The 16486-nt window shown below is 34.4% G+C and overlaps 1 protein-coding gene across 5 annotated transcripts in view; it reads left to right on the forward strand.

The window, feature by feature from the left end:
* The first annotated feature begins 3448 nt into the window (after positions 1-3448).
* LOC137251050 (mucin-22) overlaps positions 3449-16486 on the forward strand; it is a 66564-nt gene continuing 53526 nt past the window's right edge. The window contains exons 1-2 of one of the 5 annotated variants that reach the window (XM_067784945.1): positions 3449-3487; positions 10924-11066. In XM_067784945.1, the coding sequence (XP_067641046.1) occupies positions 11053-11066 (14 nt within the window). In that variant the 5' untranslated portion in view covers positions 3449-3487; positions 10924-11052. Of the gene's footprint in view, positions 3488-3635; positions 3986-10923; positions 11067-16486 lie in introns of those variants that run through there. The other 4 variants (XM_067784943.1, XM_067784942.1, XM_067784944.1 and 1 more) reach the window with 4 other exon arrangements.

Consider the following 16486-nt stretch of genomic DNA (forward strand, 5'->3'; position numbering starts at 1 on the left):
TTGCCGCTTATGATGATTGAAACGTGATCTGCATATGCCGTAAATTTGAATGTTTCAGGACTTTCTCTACATTCGTGACCACCCTATTCAATGCAGTATGGATTGACTTGCCTTTGGTGTAAGCATGTTCTGCTGAAGAGAGTAATTCATCATTCATGTTTCATTTTATACACAAACTGGTGTGGTAAACCCCTTATTAATTTTTGTTCCTATTCGTCCGGTTCAAATATTCCCGAATTATTTTTTTGATATTTTTGTTTTTAATTATTTCATTTTGAATGAAAAAAAAATATAGTTTTTTCTGGACTTCCGTTTGAATTTTGTAGGAAACGCCTACGTAAAACATTTTCAAAACAGCGCTTAGATAACATATCGATTTTGGTTCCTTTTTTTCTATTTATCGGATTTACGAATAAATTGGACCTGACTTCTAAGTTTCAAAAAAGTTAGATTATCAGCGCATCTGTCCCACAAAACCTCAGGTTTGATTATAGTGAAGTCATCAAATACATTAGAATTGTTAGCCAAGTCATTATTTTCATTACGGATCAGCAACAAAGACTTTTAACTCACTACCAGTTGAGTACTCGACTGAGTCCTGAACTCGATAATATGAAATGGATGACAGTCGAAGCTGCAACGGAATTCATTTAACTGGGAACCATCATTAACACAAGCAACGATGTCAGCTAAGAAATCTAGCTCAAAATAACTTTTACCAACAATGGCTACAATAAACTGAAGCGGAATTTGAAAAGGAAACCAAACGAAAACTTCGCTGCCTAGAACATGTTATGCAAATGAAAGATGATTTTCTAACTAAGAAGGGCCTACGTAGGCGGAGGAAAAGGGCGGCCTCTCCGCTGAAATGATGCGGTGGAAAACGATTTAAATTCATTTGTTACTAGCAATTGACGCCAGACGGCGCAACGAAGAAGTGAATGGCGCGACCTGTTAGAGGAGTAGGACCGTTTGAACCGCTAAGTGCCAACTAAGTAAGAAAGTTTCGCATCCGACGCAAAAACATAGACCCTAACAATATGGCGTACGCGGTAAGTATTCGCGAGAAAAAATCTACGCAAGATAAATGGACCTGAAAAATATTTAAAAAAGAGCTGTGGGAACATTATTCGCCATTTAGGATTTATTTATATCTTCAGCGACTGCATTGGATGAGCCATTTTGTGTGAAGATGCTTAAACGTAGACAGCATTCCTATCTGAACCCAGCTGTGGATGTAGAGAAAAGAGAAGACCTCACCTTTTTCGGGGACTAAGTGCACAACGATCTAGCATCCCTTGCAATTTTCAGTTAGCGCTAGGTGTTGAATAAACCGTTTAAACGATTATGGCCGCCCAACAAGGGGCACCAGTCGCTTCTTCTCTCTGCCAACTGGCACCAATTTGTCACACCAAGGGAGTTTAAATCGTTTTCCTCCTGGTCTTTCCAGCGGAGTGGGGGCCGCCCTATTCCTCTCCCTGCATAGGCGGGTTCCGATAGAAACATTTTCTTAGCCGGAGCGTCATCTTTCATTCGCATAACATTGCTTAGCCAGCGCAGCCGCTGCATTTGAATTCGCTGTACTATGTTGATGTCTGCGTAGGGCTCGCACAGATCATCGTTAAATCTTTTTCGGTACTCGCCATCGCCAAAGAGTAGACGTCCACAAATCTTTCGAAGAACTTTTCTCTCGAACACTGCCAGAGCCACTTCATCTGATGTTGTCATGGTCCCTGCTTCTGCAGCATATAGCAGAACAGGTACTGTAAGTAATTTGTAGAGTATGATTTTTGTTTGCTGAGAGAGGACTTTACTTTTCAATCGCCTGCCTAGTCCAAAGTAACATTTATTGTCAAGAGTGATTCTTCGCTGGATTTGAGAGCTGATGTTGTTGTTAGTGTTAATGCTGGTTCCCAAATAAATGAAGTATCAAAAAGTTTAGCAACGGTTAACCCTCCCAGAGGGGAGCTCGGTCTCGATGTTTCTCTGAAAAACCTCATTCATTGAAAACTGGCACTGATGGGCAGAGGTTTATTACATATCTTAGATGTGACAAAATCATGCAAAACTTTGTTCAAACAGTGTAACGTATTGCTATCGCCAGCTGAAAACAATCTATAATTGTATGAGCTGGTCGGTGATCATCTTATGTTTTGAAATGTTTAAAGATACCTCAGACTACGTTAAGAAAGACAGCCTTTGTGAAAGGTTTGCCACATGCTGTTTTTTTTTTAGCAGCCGAGGCTCTGTGGACGTCAGGCTGTACTGTAATGGTGCCTGTTACCGGAACGTACCGGATGTATATCCGGAAAAGTACAATCAACATCGATAACACTCACCAAAACCTTCGGGGAGTATCTTTATCGCCACAACAATAACAACAAGTTAAAAAATCTTTAGGTTACAAAGCTTGATGATACTCTCTCCAAAGTAACTAGAAGTTCAGTTGATCTACTTAATGTTTCATTTTATCTTAATCTTAATTTTTATTGAATTATTTTTTCGAATTTTTTTTTTTTTTGGCTATTGTTTGTTCTAACGTATGTTTTGCTTAAAGCCACCATTCATATTATATTAATTCGCATATTGCAGCAATCACCCCAAATTCAATATCAATCTAGCAATCAGTAGATAGCTAAACAAATAAATGACATTGTTACCTGCTACATAATAGCATGACCGACCGGCAACTGTAGTGACAACCACAACAACAACAACCGCAATAAAAAACTTGTAAACAGCTTTATTTTCAAGCCTAAGTTAGAGCAATGTATGGTTCGTTAATGTAGCGCCTTGAATTGTCGTCAATTACGCTTAAAACTTGTTCGTCATCAAACTCGAACTGACTTACATAGTAGATATATATATAGGTATACAATCATTGTGCACAAAATTAACGATTTTATGAGCGAATTGTTCACTTAGTTACTCAATGTTTCAGCTTAACGACGTTGCTGCTTTGTAAGTTGTTGATGTCCAAGAGATATTTCAAGCTTGCCACGCTCAACACAAAGACTTCCTTCTTTGCTCACAAATGGTTAAAACACATGACTCCCTCAGTACCAACAGCTGAAGCAGACAAAGCAGCGACGCAGCTTTTTTACCAACAGCAGCAGCAGTAGCTGCGTAATAACCGCGAGAGTAGAGCTTGAAATGAGCGAAGTTGTAAAGTTACTTACATATGTAGGTTTAGCAAAGTTCCACAAGGAATCACTCTGTAACTATCCCTGCCAAAGTCACTGTCACTGTTTTGTTCAGCGTTGGTGTACAGCTTTGATCGTCGTTGGCGCAGCTTTGAGCGGCGCTGCAGCAAATTAACGTAATGTGGCGCTCACTGTACCTCTTAGTTTAAGGGTTTCGACAGCTTCAATATACTCTGAACATTTTTTGCTAACCATGAACAGCCTACAGCTTGTAGACCGCTTGAGTCAATTCAGTCTTTAATCTTCAGTTCACCAGTCATTAACCAGCCAGCTGTCGTGCCGCAGTAGGTCTTTAGACTATACCACAGTCTAGCATAGACCATATACAATTCTTTTTTTTTTTTTTTTGGTTTGTTTTTGTTTTATTTTTATACAACGCGCTACATTGTCTTTTCAAGCCTCTCATAGCAGTCTTATTGAAGTCTTGAATACTTTGAATCATTTTGCCATTTCTTGCTCAGCTGGCAACGAAACCAAAAGTGATTGTTAAGTGCGCGCATAAGCCGTGAAGTGTGCCAGTGTCCGGTTCGTTTGTTTTGTCTGCTGTGCTAATTCATCAGTTAGTCAATCTACCAATAAAAAGATTTACAAACTTAAATAGTGTGTGTGTTTTTTTTTGTATTTAGTGTTTTTGAAGTTTTTTTTTTTTGGTGCACTACAAGTTTTATTTGAATTTTCTCAAACTTTACTGAGCGTGTTTTACCTTGGAATGCGTCTCGTCTATGCGGTGAACAACAGCAGCAGCACCACTGCTTACTAGTTACTCAGAAAGGACTGGTGGAGTGAGTTATTACATGTCTACAGTTTTTTGAAACAAATTGCCTTTTCGTCCGGAAAACCAATTTTTTTGCAAGAACCACAGCAAAGAAAACGAGTGCTTACGATTTCTCGAACATGTTCGAGAAGAGATTTCCCGTGAGTCTCGCCTTCTTGCGAGATTCTCGAATCTCGAATTACTCGTAAGGCTCGCGAGCTTCTCGACATTCAACTTAATCGATTCATTGGCTGTTTTATATAGAGCTAACGATTTCTTCTGGAGCACAAGCCAAAATATCCGTAAAAACACAAGTAAAAACCCCGAAATGTATAGAATATTGCCAATGCAGCGACTGAATTGAAAGTCGAGAAGATCTCGAGCCTTACGAGAAATTCGTTATTGGAGAATCTCGCGAGCCTTACAAGTAATTCGAGATTAGGGAATCTCGCGAGAAGCCGTGTTCTTGATGTCTCGTTCAAAAACAAAATATTGCGAACAAAATTATGTGTATAATAAATATGTTTTGAGTTAACTGTCATTGAAACAATATAATCAACAAAAAAGTAACAAGCAAAAAAGAACAAGTGTATAAATACTGTCCATACAGCGATTAAGTAAGAATGTCGAGAAGCTCGCTAGGTTTGCGAGGACTTCGAGACACGAGAATCTCGCGAGTAGCCGAGTTCTCGATTTCTCGGGTCTCGAAAATCTCGCTTGTGTTCGAGAAGAAATCGTAAGCTCTAAAATAAACATACTCAACTAAAAACAATTGTATAAAATTCTGAGATTTCAGAACATGTCCAAACGATTAGGAACAGTAATTTCAAAAACTTGTTGAACTTGCGAATGACGGTAGAAAAAATCCCGACGTTTTGTTTTTTACTAAAATTGCTCTTTTTCTTTCTAGTTTTGAATATATTTTAGCATTGAATTTTTGACTTAATGTTCAGTAATTATAAAATTTTTGGGCTAAAAATTTTAACCAGAGTTGGCAAAATTTATTCGAATAACGAATAAGATATAAAATATTTTTTTATTCGTTATTTACGAATACAGGTAGTTTTTTTTTATTTAAAGAAAATATATTTCGGTGACGAATAAACTATTTTGTTCATTATTAGAATAATAAATAAACAAGAAAAGAAACATTTGCATTCTTTCGTTAAAATACAAAAAAAAAAATTTTTTTGCTTCATATTTAAATGAGCAAAATGTGAGCTTTTGAAACAAATTTTCAACTGGAAAATTGTTCAAATATAAACAAAATGTATACGATGAATATTTATGCATGGATCAATTATTTTGGAAGAATTTTCTTAAGAAACATTTTCATTCGAATAATTATCTAAATTTACATTAGTTCGAATAATGCCCAACTCTGATTTTAACTTAATTTTTGCTTCGAAGAAACTCTTTGGCCGAAACTGGAGAAGGCAAGGTTAAATTTTATGTTGTTGTTGTTGTTGTTGTTGTAGCAATGCTACGGCCAATCAATATCCAATAGGTGCGACCGATCACAAATTGTGATCAATGTCCTCTTACAGGAGTCCAAGGAAACTTGCTGTTTCAACAGAGGTGGACCATAATGGGAGGGGTGTTAGAGGCGTTGGTTCCACAATACAGTTAAAGAGATGGTTGGTGTCATGTGGGGACACATTACAAGCAGGACATGTGTTTTGTATGTAGGGGTTGATTCTGGATAGGTAAGAGTTTAACCTGTTATATTATCCAGATCGAAGTTGAGCTAGAGTGACTCGCGTTTCCCTAGTGAGAGTGCGTTCCTCCTCTGCTAGTTTTGGATATTGTTCTTTGAGTACAGGATTCACCTGGCAATTACTGGCATAGAGGTCCGACGCGTATTTGTGGAGTTCACTGAGGACCTGCTTGTGTTTTTTAGGTTCATACGGCTGTGTTCTCATGTGCCGTATTTCCTCATAATGCTTACGGAGATTACTCCTTAAGCCACTGGACGGTGTAGGCTCATCAATCGGATGCCTGTTGGGATGCCCAGGTTTCTGGATATTGAACAGAAACTATTTGGTTAGCATTTCATTCCTCTTCCTAAAGGGGATTATTCTCGCCTCATTATGTAGATGGTATTCTGGAGACATAAGAAGTCAACCTGTGGCAGTTCTGAGGGTAGTGGTTTGGCAGGCCTGTTGCTTCTTCCAGTGAGTAGTCTGGTTAAATTTTATGTTTTCCTTCTACGCGCTTCGACCCGTTTTTATCTCTCTCGGGGAGTGAGATAGTTTTATTTAATTATTATTATTATAAACAATAAACATAAACACATGAAAATAATTGAATAACATTCTTATATTCGGGGCTGATTACTTTTGTGAACTTAATTAAAATGTATCTACCCTATAAACTAAGGCTGGGTGCCTATATTGCTACTTAATAGAGAAAAAAGCTAAACCACTGGAAACTGTCGGTATTGCAGTGAAAAATAAAAACAAATGTATTTTCTAAATTTAAATGTCAGATTTAAAAAAATAAAAAAAAGGAATGTTGATTGTTTCTTTTAATTTTTTAAAATGTGTGCAAAAAAATACACCTGTGCATTCGTAAGAGGACCATATAGACCACACGGCTCGGATTCGTGCAGCAGTAGGTGACCGACAGATTCTTGAAAAGTACAGTTATGGTTCCAAGAAGCTTTGCTTTATTTCTGGCGGAATAAGCGTTGTATCTTTGATCATGAAAAGTGGAGCTAAAGCGGGGTCCCAAAAGCTCCCTTTAACTAACCTATTTGTGCTTTACCCAATTAGTTAGTCAAATCATAGAATCCAGCTTGGGATGGTGGTATCTATTTTTCTCCACGTGCTCCACGATACCCGTCAAAAGGCCCTATGTGCTGGAGATGCTACATTTACTTGAACTTCTAGCTAAGGATGTTTTTCCTCCCTTGATCCTTGCCCTGTTGAAGCAAGCATGCACGAGTACATCGCAGTTTCGTATACTTTGCGTAAACAATATTTAATTGTCAAATTAACGCGCACAGCTTTGACAGCTTTTTGTCTAAATTGTTGCAGTGCTGAAAAAGTTCCAGTGAAAAATTAGCTAAGGTACCATAATTTTAGGCGAAATCGCATCAAGCCTTAATTTTTGTTCACAAAAAATATTTTTGTCGAACAGATCAAGGCGAATTCAGTACCAGGTGTTGTTATCCCAAAAGCTGATTGCTTCTTCTTTATTATTTTCAATACAACGCCTTGTCAGTCATATGTCAGTTAATCGAAAACAAATAAAATGTTCGCTTGACTTGACATTCTTCTGCACGGCGAATTGGTTGAATTCGCTTTGCCATCACCTTGTATGGATTCGCCTTGGAACAGATAAAACTGTATGTTCACTTTAGAACATAAAATTATTTCATTTTTAATTCATTATTTCCCTTTGGTTTTAAGTCTTTTCGTGCTAATTTGGTATAAAGTCGATACTCAATTTTTAGTATTTTCCAATACGACAATGATTTTTTAGCTTAAATAATTTCAAACTGAAACATATTTACCACTCCTCTATGTATATGAAACTTTTCCAGGCTTTTAATTTTTACACACTTTTTGTTGGATCTCTGTTCATTATTTGCGTTCAGAGTTGATATTTTCTGGCGGATGCTAACCATGTCGGTTAAAAGTTTTCTTAGTACTTCTTTTTTTTCTTCTATGTTATGTTTATTTTTTGCTGAAACAATTAATTTGATTTTGTTTAACCAATTTTATCTTTGCTTAAAATTTTCAAATTATTAAATATCATATGTTGTTATTTTAAGTAGTGTTTTTGTTTCAAGGTTATTTTTTTTTTTTTTTTTGTTAAATTTTATTACCACATATTTGCAATACTAATTTTCGTTGAATTCTGATAGCGCTTGCTTGTTTTTTTTTTGTAATCTTTATTATAAAGTGTGCATGCTCATTTTACCAATTAGAATTTTCAAGCATAGGATTCGAAGGAATGTTCATGGTGGTCACATTTAGCAAAAAAGATCTAAAATTGTCACTCCGCTTTCGGGTTTTATAATGCATATGCTGAGACGTAGCCGCAATAAATCGCATTTTGCTATCAAAATCTGTATGGCTGAGGTGAAAAAAAAAATCGCATTCTAGGTTAAATGGTAATCCTGGCCTGAACATGAACAGCCCTCAGAAATGGCGCAATGCAACAACGTCTGGAATTTATTAAGATTTTGTTTATCATTTTTTAAAAATATTTGTTTTTTTTTTAATATTAGCAATTTTTACAATTAACTTTTTTTACGCGACGAATTTGTAATAGTTTTTAATTTATTTCATATTTTTCCGTTTATTATTATTTTTTTCCAAGACACATTAAAATGAAAATGTTGGTTTTTACTTCTCTATATTTCACTTTTTTAATGGTATTTCCTGTTGAAATGTTGTTTTTTTTTTTTTTTTTTTTTTTTTTGAAAAGAGGTCTTTGCGGACAAAGCGCCTTTAGCCGTAATCATGAATGATGTTAAAAAAGACGGCAAAGCCACACTGGAGTATTCGAGAGAAAAGTGCTTCACGTGATTCCAATGGGTTATTTCTGTTGCTTAATTATGAGATCATAGTTGTATTTCTGATAAACTGCTTTCAAAATTGGGTTATTTTTTTTTTTCAATTATACATATATAGGATGTGTTTAAGAATTTCCTATCTTTTTTTTTCCTTGTGTGTTATTGTGCCAAGTTTACAGTTCAATTGGAAGTGTTTTGAAGTTTTATTATCGCAATATTCTCACGTTCGGCAGGAAGTTTCTAAATATCTCCAGCGCCACGTATCGGAGTGTTTTTTCTTATTTAATATATTCGAGTAGTCAGATACTTACCACGTTCTAAAAATTGATCGCATTTATACATTGTCACCGTGAAATTGTCTAAGTAGAAGTATTCAAGCTTCTAGTATAATGAGAAGTTACCTGAGCGGGTTATCCAAATTCTCTAAATTCCTCAGTTTTTGCCCATTTTTCATTAGTATTATATTTCAATAGAATTCAAAGCCTTTTTTGGAAGTTTCAAGTCTATAGCTCTCTTGAAAGTTACTCATAAATCGATCTGAAAGTTCTTAGTCCCGTATGAATTCTTAAGTTATCTGAAAACGTGCACTTATCTTAGTGTAACCTTTCAAGTTTATAATTCACTGAGAAACAAATTAAAAATCGATCACAATATTTGCATGTTCGGCCTCATCTAAAAGAATTTTTCAGTATTTAATATTTAAGTTCCATACGCCATATATCGACGGTCTTCGGTTTCTGAAGATGTTCGAAGTTTCAAGACTCTAGTTCTACGGAAGGTGACTCAGAAATCGATTGCAAGGACCCCCAAAGTTTGAGTTGTAATTTTCGTACAAACATGAAACGCACCCAATATTAAGGAAGTAAAATATATTGAACTAGGTGGTCTTTAGTCTCTGGCTTGCAGAATACTGATTTATCCCTATTTAGGAATATTTTTTTTTATTTGGTATTAAAGTTTTTGAACTCCGTAGGTGGATAATATTTAGGTATTAATTAATGTTTTTTGTTTTTTCACTCTTTCAGCAATCTGCGAAGTAACCGCTCTGACCTAAAATTAAATTTTTTAATTTTTTTAATTTCCTTCTGCATATTTTTGTACCAACATTTTTTTTTCATATTTCGTGAATGACTTTTTTTTAATTGGGCAGGAACATTTTGCTTTAGATTAATAAATTTATTTTTAATACATACTAATTTTTAACATATTTTTTTTTATATAGTATTTTTTTCATAAAATTTTACTTTTTAAGAAGCAGTATTTGCCGATTTCTATTTTGTTGGTTATATTTTTTTTTTTTAATGTCATATTTTTTAAAAATTAAAAAGGTAGCTTGCATTAATTAAAAAAAATTGTTTTATAATTATTTTTTTTTTTGTTGTATAGCTTTTATCTCTTAAATCGCTAAAACTATTTAAAAGATTGTGTTTGATTATTTCATAGAAAATTCTATTCTTTTGTTAATTTTTTTTTTTTTAATTTTTTTTTTTATTTGAAAACAATGTTTCATTCAAATTGCATTTAGGCCCTTTTTATAATTATTTTTTTAATCCTATAAAGTCTAAGTTCCTTGAAAATTTATTTTTTTGTTTTTGTTTATTTTTTATTTTTTTTTTTTTTTTGATTTTACACTTTCTGCGCCCCACTAATAGTTAATCAAATATACATTTTTTATTTTAATAATTTAGCTATTAAAATGTTAATTATTATTTGTTCAAAACACCCAAGCCCTTTGTTTGTTTACTTCAATTTCCGCTTCAATTTGTGCTTTTTCGTTTTTATTGCAAAAATCCCATCGCTTTCATGTTTATATAAAATGGCAAAATTGTTATGCGCGAAATGATGCCAAATTTATTGCAAATTGTTATTAAATGGTGTTTTGTAGAGAATTTGCCTAATGGCAACAGCAGCAACAACAACAACAGCAATAGCACAGTAGCAGCGGCAGCGGCAATAACCGAATCGATATTTCTGTGGCGTTTGCGCGCTTCAAAAATTTGTATGCGCGCAATATTAATTTAAAATGTTTACAAATCGCCGTTGCACAAATATAAAAACAAAAATTACACGTTAACTGCATAAAAATTCAAAATAAATTTATATTTGCTTAACTTGAAAAAGAAAAAATTTAAATTTTGTGTGCATTTTGTTTTTTTTTTTTTTTGTTTTTGTGTTTTTGCTACTGCATTTTTTTTTTAGTGAAAAGTGAAAGTTGCAACTCGGCAAGCAAAATATTTGATAGGTAAACAATAGACAGACAACAACAACAAAAATTAAATAAATAAAAAAAATTATCGAACTCTGTACATGAACTCTATGCATAAATGTTGTTATTGTTTCACAAATGCCAATATATACCGTTGTTTGCGTGGAAAAAATATTTAACAATTTCTTTTATTTTTATTTCTTATTTGATTAAATCATTTAACTTGCAACTGCAGATGTTCATTTGATTGCGCGGCTCGTGTTAATACGAATATTGAATATTGAACAGTGAAAGAAATTAATCATCAAATATTCAGTGCACAAAATAAATAAAACCAAATCTGTTAAAAGAAGACAAAAGCAATATGCTGCTGAAAATGTAAGTATTAAATAAATATGATAAACCCATATTGCATCATAAAATATGTATGTAAATTATTGCATAATAAGGGCTCAATTTCATCTGTCTTTTTTTGTTGACAACTTTTATGATTTGAAATTCATTAGCGTGAATGAACTACCGTTGTTTGACAGTAATATCAACATTATATATATGTGTGAATATTAGACCGTTTCAATCTTTATTTTTTTTCAATCTGTTAAAATATTAGCCCTTACAAGTATTATTAACTGGTGTTCATATTCAGTCAATCAAATTTCCCATGATAGTGTATGACAAAGCTAAAATAAGCTTTCTTGAATCTTTTCATTTCTCAACAGATATAAAAAGAAGTTTAGAAATTTTTAACAACTTCCTTTATATAAATCTACCAGAAGAAACTATAAATTTCCTTTTAAACAAGGACATAATCTTGTTGAAATTTGTTATTCAAATTTTAACTTAACCACTGTAAAAATGTGTACGAGGAACAAAAATATAATATGATATTGTCCAAAATATTCTATCCTTATTTTGAGCTGCCTATAAGCGTTGCAGGCAGCAAATATTATTGCCGACCCATGGAGCTTTAAACCTAAAAAAAAATCTATATACTACACCATTTCCACATGGATTTTAGAAACGGTTAGTTGGAATTTAGAATAGTCAGTTGGATTTTCGAAAGCGTCAATTGAATTTTGGAATTGTTAATTGGATTTTCGAAGGGGTCAATTGGATTTCAGAACTATCAAGTGAAACTCGGAAAGCGTAATTTGAATTCTTGAATTGTCGATTTTAGAAACCGTTATTTGGATTTTAGTAAAAGTCGACTGGATTTTCGAAAATGTTCAAATATCAAATTTACTATTTCTCAAATTCAATTGATCCTATCTAAAATCCAATTTGTGTTTTTTAAGTTTAATTTAAAATAGTAAAGAACAGTCAATTGGATTTTAGGCAACATAAATATTGTGGCGAATATTAGCATCACTATGATGTTAGTAAATAATCCCATCGACAAAACACAGCAAGCGGCAACACTTATGTACAAGCCAATGAAGAGATATCTCTCACACACAAATGTAGTCGTCAGCCGAAGTAGTTACTCACACATACACACGCATATGGCTATAAGAAAGGCATAAATTACAAATATACATGTATATAGCTGGTAATCAAGCATGAGATACAATTGTTCTCGAACTATTCGCGAAATTACTATACCTTAGGAGAAATGGGTGAACGAGAAAACCTAAAGCATAAAAGCAGCACAAGCTGAGGAATCAGTAATGAGTTTGATATAAACACGCTTATGCGAAGTACGTGATATTGAAGTATAATTGTACTACTCCCAAAGTAGACCAAAATAAAAAGATGATAAAAAATTTTAAGGATTACCTTTATAAAAATGTAGAAAAAATATAAGGCAATTTTCCTTTAATACAGACACAGTCTTGTTGAATTTTGACTAAAAAACTTTAACAATAACTCTTGTAAAAGAATTTTGGGAATTAAAACTATAAAGGTGGAGTGCAATATTTCAATTTAAGGCAAATCATATACTTGGGATTAACTAATTGATTATTTAAAATTTAAACACACGCTGTACTTTTATAATTTTAAATACAAAATTCTTTTACAAGAGCTATTGTTAAAGTTTTTTAGTCAAAATTCAACAAGACTATGTCTGTATAAAAGGAAAAATTGCCTTCTATTTTTTTTGTAAATTTATATAAAGATGATCCTTAAAATTTTTTTATCGTCCTTTTATTTTCAATTTTTTAGTACTGCCTACAAAAAGGCAATTGCAACTTTGACTAGTAATTTAAATAATTCCTAAATGAAAATTCTTATCTTTATTTATTTGTTCAAAATAGCAATATTTAAGGGAACTAGTGGAATTTTCGCTGACAACGCTGGCGAAAACAATAGAATTCCACCTCGCATCATAACAAGAGAATTCCACCTCGTTTATCAGCTACTTAATATGCACAGCTGAAAATCGTGGTGAAATTCGCATACGCCTGAAAGTCTAAAATAATCGTGGTGAAAGTCGCGTACGCCTAATGGTATGCAAGGACGTGCATTGAGTTGGGCGTTCAACGAGGTGGAATTCTACAACGCCTGCAACACTCATGCATGAAGGTATAGCCTAATCTTCTAAATAGTTCGACTTGTGTGTTACGTAGCTCAAATTTTTTGAGCAAAAATTGCACTGTCATCGAGATTTAAACTATTTTTCAGGTTTCAAGTCTCTAGATATCCAGGAAGTTAGTTAAAAATCGATTGCAAGATTCTCAATTTAAAATTAGTTTTGGCAATATCTCGATCAATGCGCCACCTAGCGCAATTTTTTTTTGATAAAATATTGCATTGTCACCGGGTTCTGAGTTAGGGCTCATGTTTCATATCTCCAGCTCACCGGGAAGTTACTCCAAAATCGATTGCAAGATTCCCCTCGTTTTTCAAGGATTTGTAGTTATCTCACTTAGCGTGCCACCTAGCAGAACTTTGTTTTCTGTAAATTGTATTGTCGTCGGGTCTCGAACTATGTGCTTAGTTACAAGTCTCTAGGTAACCGGGAAGTTAGTTAAAAGTGTATTCAAAGATTCCCAAATTAAAATTAATTTTCATAATATCTCGATCCATGCGACACCTAGCGGGATATCTTTAATAAAATATTGCATTGTCACCGGGTTCTGACTTACGGCTCAAGTTTCAAATCGCCAGCTCACCGGGAAGTTACTCAAAGATTCCCTGCGTTTGTTCAGGGATTTTCAGTGATTTTCGATTGATCTCGATTCGTCTGCCACCTGGCGGCATATTGTTTTCACGAATTGTAGTGCCGTCAACCCGCAAACTATGTGCTAAGTTTCAAGTCTTTGGATCACCGCGAAGTTAGTTAAAAGTCGATCGCAAAATTTCCATTTTAAATTTACTTTTCTGTATATCTAGATCCGTGCGTCACCTAGCGGATTTTTTTTCACTTGCATTGTAATGTCTCCCAGATCTGAACTATGCTCTAAGTATTAAGTGTCGGAAGTTACCGAAAACGACTTTTCCGTGGGTCAAAAATTCGTATGAGAATGAAGGGACAAACATTAAGGCGACTTAATATAAAGGTAAAAAAGACCATATTGCAATACTGAATATTGGAGTTATTTATTCTACAGTTCAGCGATACGAACGTTAGCAAAAGGTGCAAAATAATCGGAATTCCCCAGAATTCTTCACAATATAATATTATTTACATTTTCTAAATTTCAATTGGCTTTTTCTAAAATCCATTTAGATTTTATCAAAAACCAATTTACGTTAAATAAAATCGAATTGACAATTCTAAAAACCAATTGGCGCTTTCGAAAATTCAACTGTTTATGTTAAAATCCAATTAACTCTTTCTCTACCCACACGGCTGCAAAAAAAAAAAATAACAACATTGCACGTATACAACACTCAAATTTGGCGGCGTTGTCGTCGGAAATTCATATAACGGTCTGAAATGTTGCCATCATTCTGATTCAGCTAGTTAAATCTGCAATTACGTGCTGGTTACCAAGCCTTTGCGTCAAATCAAATCAAATTTAAATACAGCCAGCTAAAAATACTTCACCGATTATTACCTCACACTCAAAACTCAGTCAAAGAGTTACATATATTCGAAATTAATATTACAAACACGTTAAAAATTCTAAACGGGGAATTCATATGTACATACCAAACAAGTATTTTTTAAGTCATCAAGAATGCATTTCATTAAATTTTATTCCAACATGAAGTTTGCCTTCAACACCATCACATCACTCAATGTCTTGCTGAATGCATTTTTGTGTTTTTTTTTTTTTTTTTTTTTTGAAATTAGAGAAACAAGTTTTGTAGTCAGACATGTGCACCTCTACCATAAACTTAAATATAATAAATCTATATGACAAACATAGATTTATACAACAATACAACTACATAAGTATATGTTTAAGTAATATTATGTTTGTGGTAGTTTTTATGTATGTATAAGTGCATTGAAGCGCGGGTGTTTGCACTGGGTGAAATATGTTTCACTTATGGGTGCGTTTATTCCCACATACATAAATGTGAATCAACTCTTGCATTATATTGCCGGTAACTTTTCATGCAATCGGTAAAATGTTTGCATGTGTGTGTGTGTATGAATCCACAAATATTTGGTTGCATGAATCATAAATTACTATTGCATAGTAAAATTTTGCGCAAATTACTTGTTTAACTGAGCATGAATGTTATGGTAACGCTAACAGTTTGCCGAAGAAAACTTATCGCTTACATATATGAAGTGTAAGTAATATTGCAACAAATTTCTTGTGTTCAACCAAGATGCCATTATTGCACAGATTTATTAGGTACTTATACGGTGGCGCAGCCAGAGGGGAGAAGGTACTTAGACGGATGATTCCTTAAGTAGGCATGGCACAATAACCTTCGAAGTGGTTTTAGGCAAAGCTTCCCTTCCAATTTGCGTCGTGCTCCTTTTAATTTTTCCTGCAAATTGGCTCGGTTTTATGCGGACTCCGAGCGGCATTTGCAAGCAGATGAATTTTCACTGAGAAGCTTTTCATGGCAGAAATACGCTCGAATTGTTTCCCAAATCAGTGCCGAGGGGCAAGCTTGCTTAGAAAACCGTTTTTCTAAATTTTTGCCCGAGGATTGAACCCAGGATCGTCGGTATAGTAGGCGGAGCACACTATTTACACACATTACGGTGGCCGCTTCTCTTAATTATTTACCTCAACAAAAAAAATTGTCCTCGATTATTGTTGAAACACTTTTCCCGGCGCAAGATCGCTGGACTTATACAAGCGAGGATCTAGAAAGTACGGAAATTCCGCAAATTACAAAGCAAGAGGTGCTGGACGCTGCAAAAAGATTTGCTGATAACAAATCCCCAGGACCCGACGAAGTACCAAACATAGCCCTTAAAGCCGCGATCACAACTAGGGCTACATTATTTACTGATCTTTTTAATGCCTGTATGCTAGAAGGCGTGTTCCCTCCCCCGGAGAAACGAAAAAGGCTTGTTCTATTGCTGAAACGTGGTAAACAGCCGGACCAACCATACTCATATAGGCCACTTTGTATGCTGGATTCCCTAGGGAAGATATTCGAGCGTATAATTAGTGAGCGCCTACAGCTGACTCTAGAAAGAGCAGGTGGCTTATCGAATAGTCAATATGGATTTCGCAAATCAAGATCCATCGTAGATGCAATACAAACAGTCGTCAATATAGCTAGAGAAGCTATCTCTGGAGGCCAAAATAAAAGGAAGTTCTGTGCACTGATTAAGTTGGACATCAAGAATGCTTTTAACACTGCGAACTGGATATAGATAATGGCAGCGCTGCAAAGCTTCGGCACTCCAGCTTACTTACGCAGAATAATAGGTAGCT

Source organism: Eurosta solidaginis, chromosome 4 (genome assembly GCF_040869045.1).
Source record: "Eurosta solidaginis isolate ZX-2024a chromosome 4, ASM4086904v1, whole genome shotgun sequence".
Classification (NCBI taxonomy): Eukaryota; Metazoa; Arthropoda; class Insecta; order Diptera; family Tephritidae; genus Eurosta; species Eurosta solidaginis.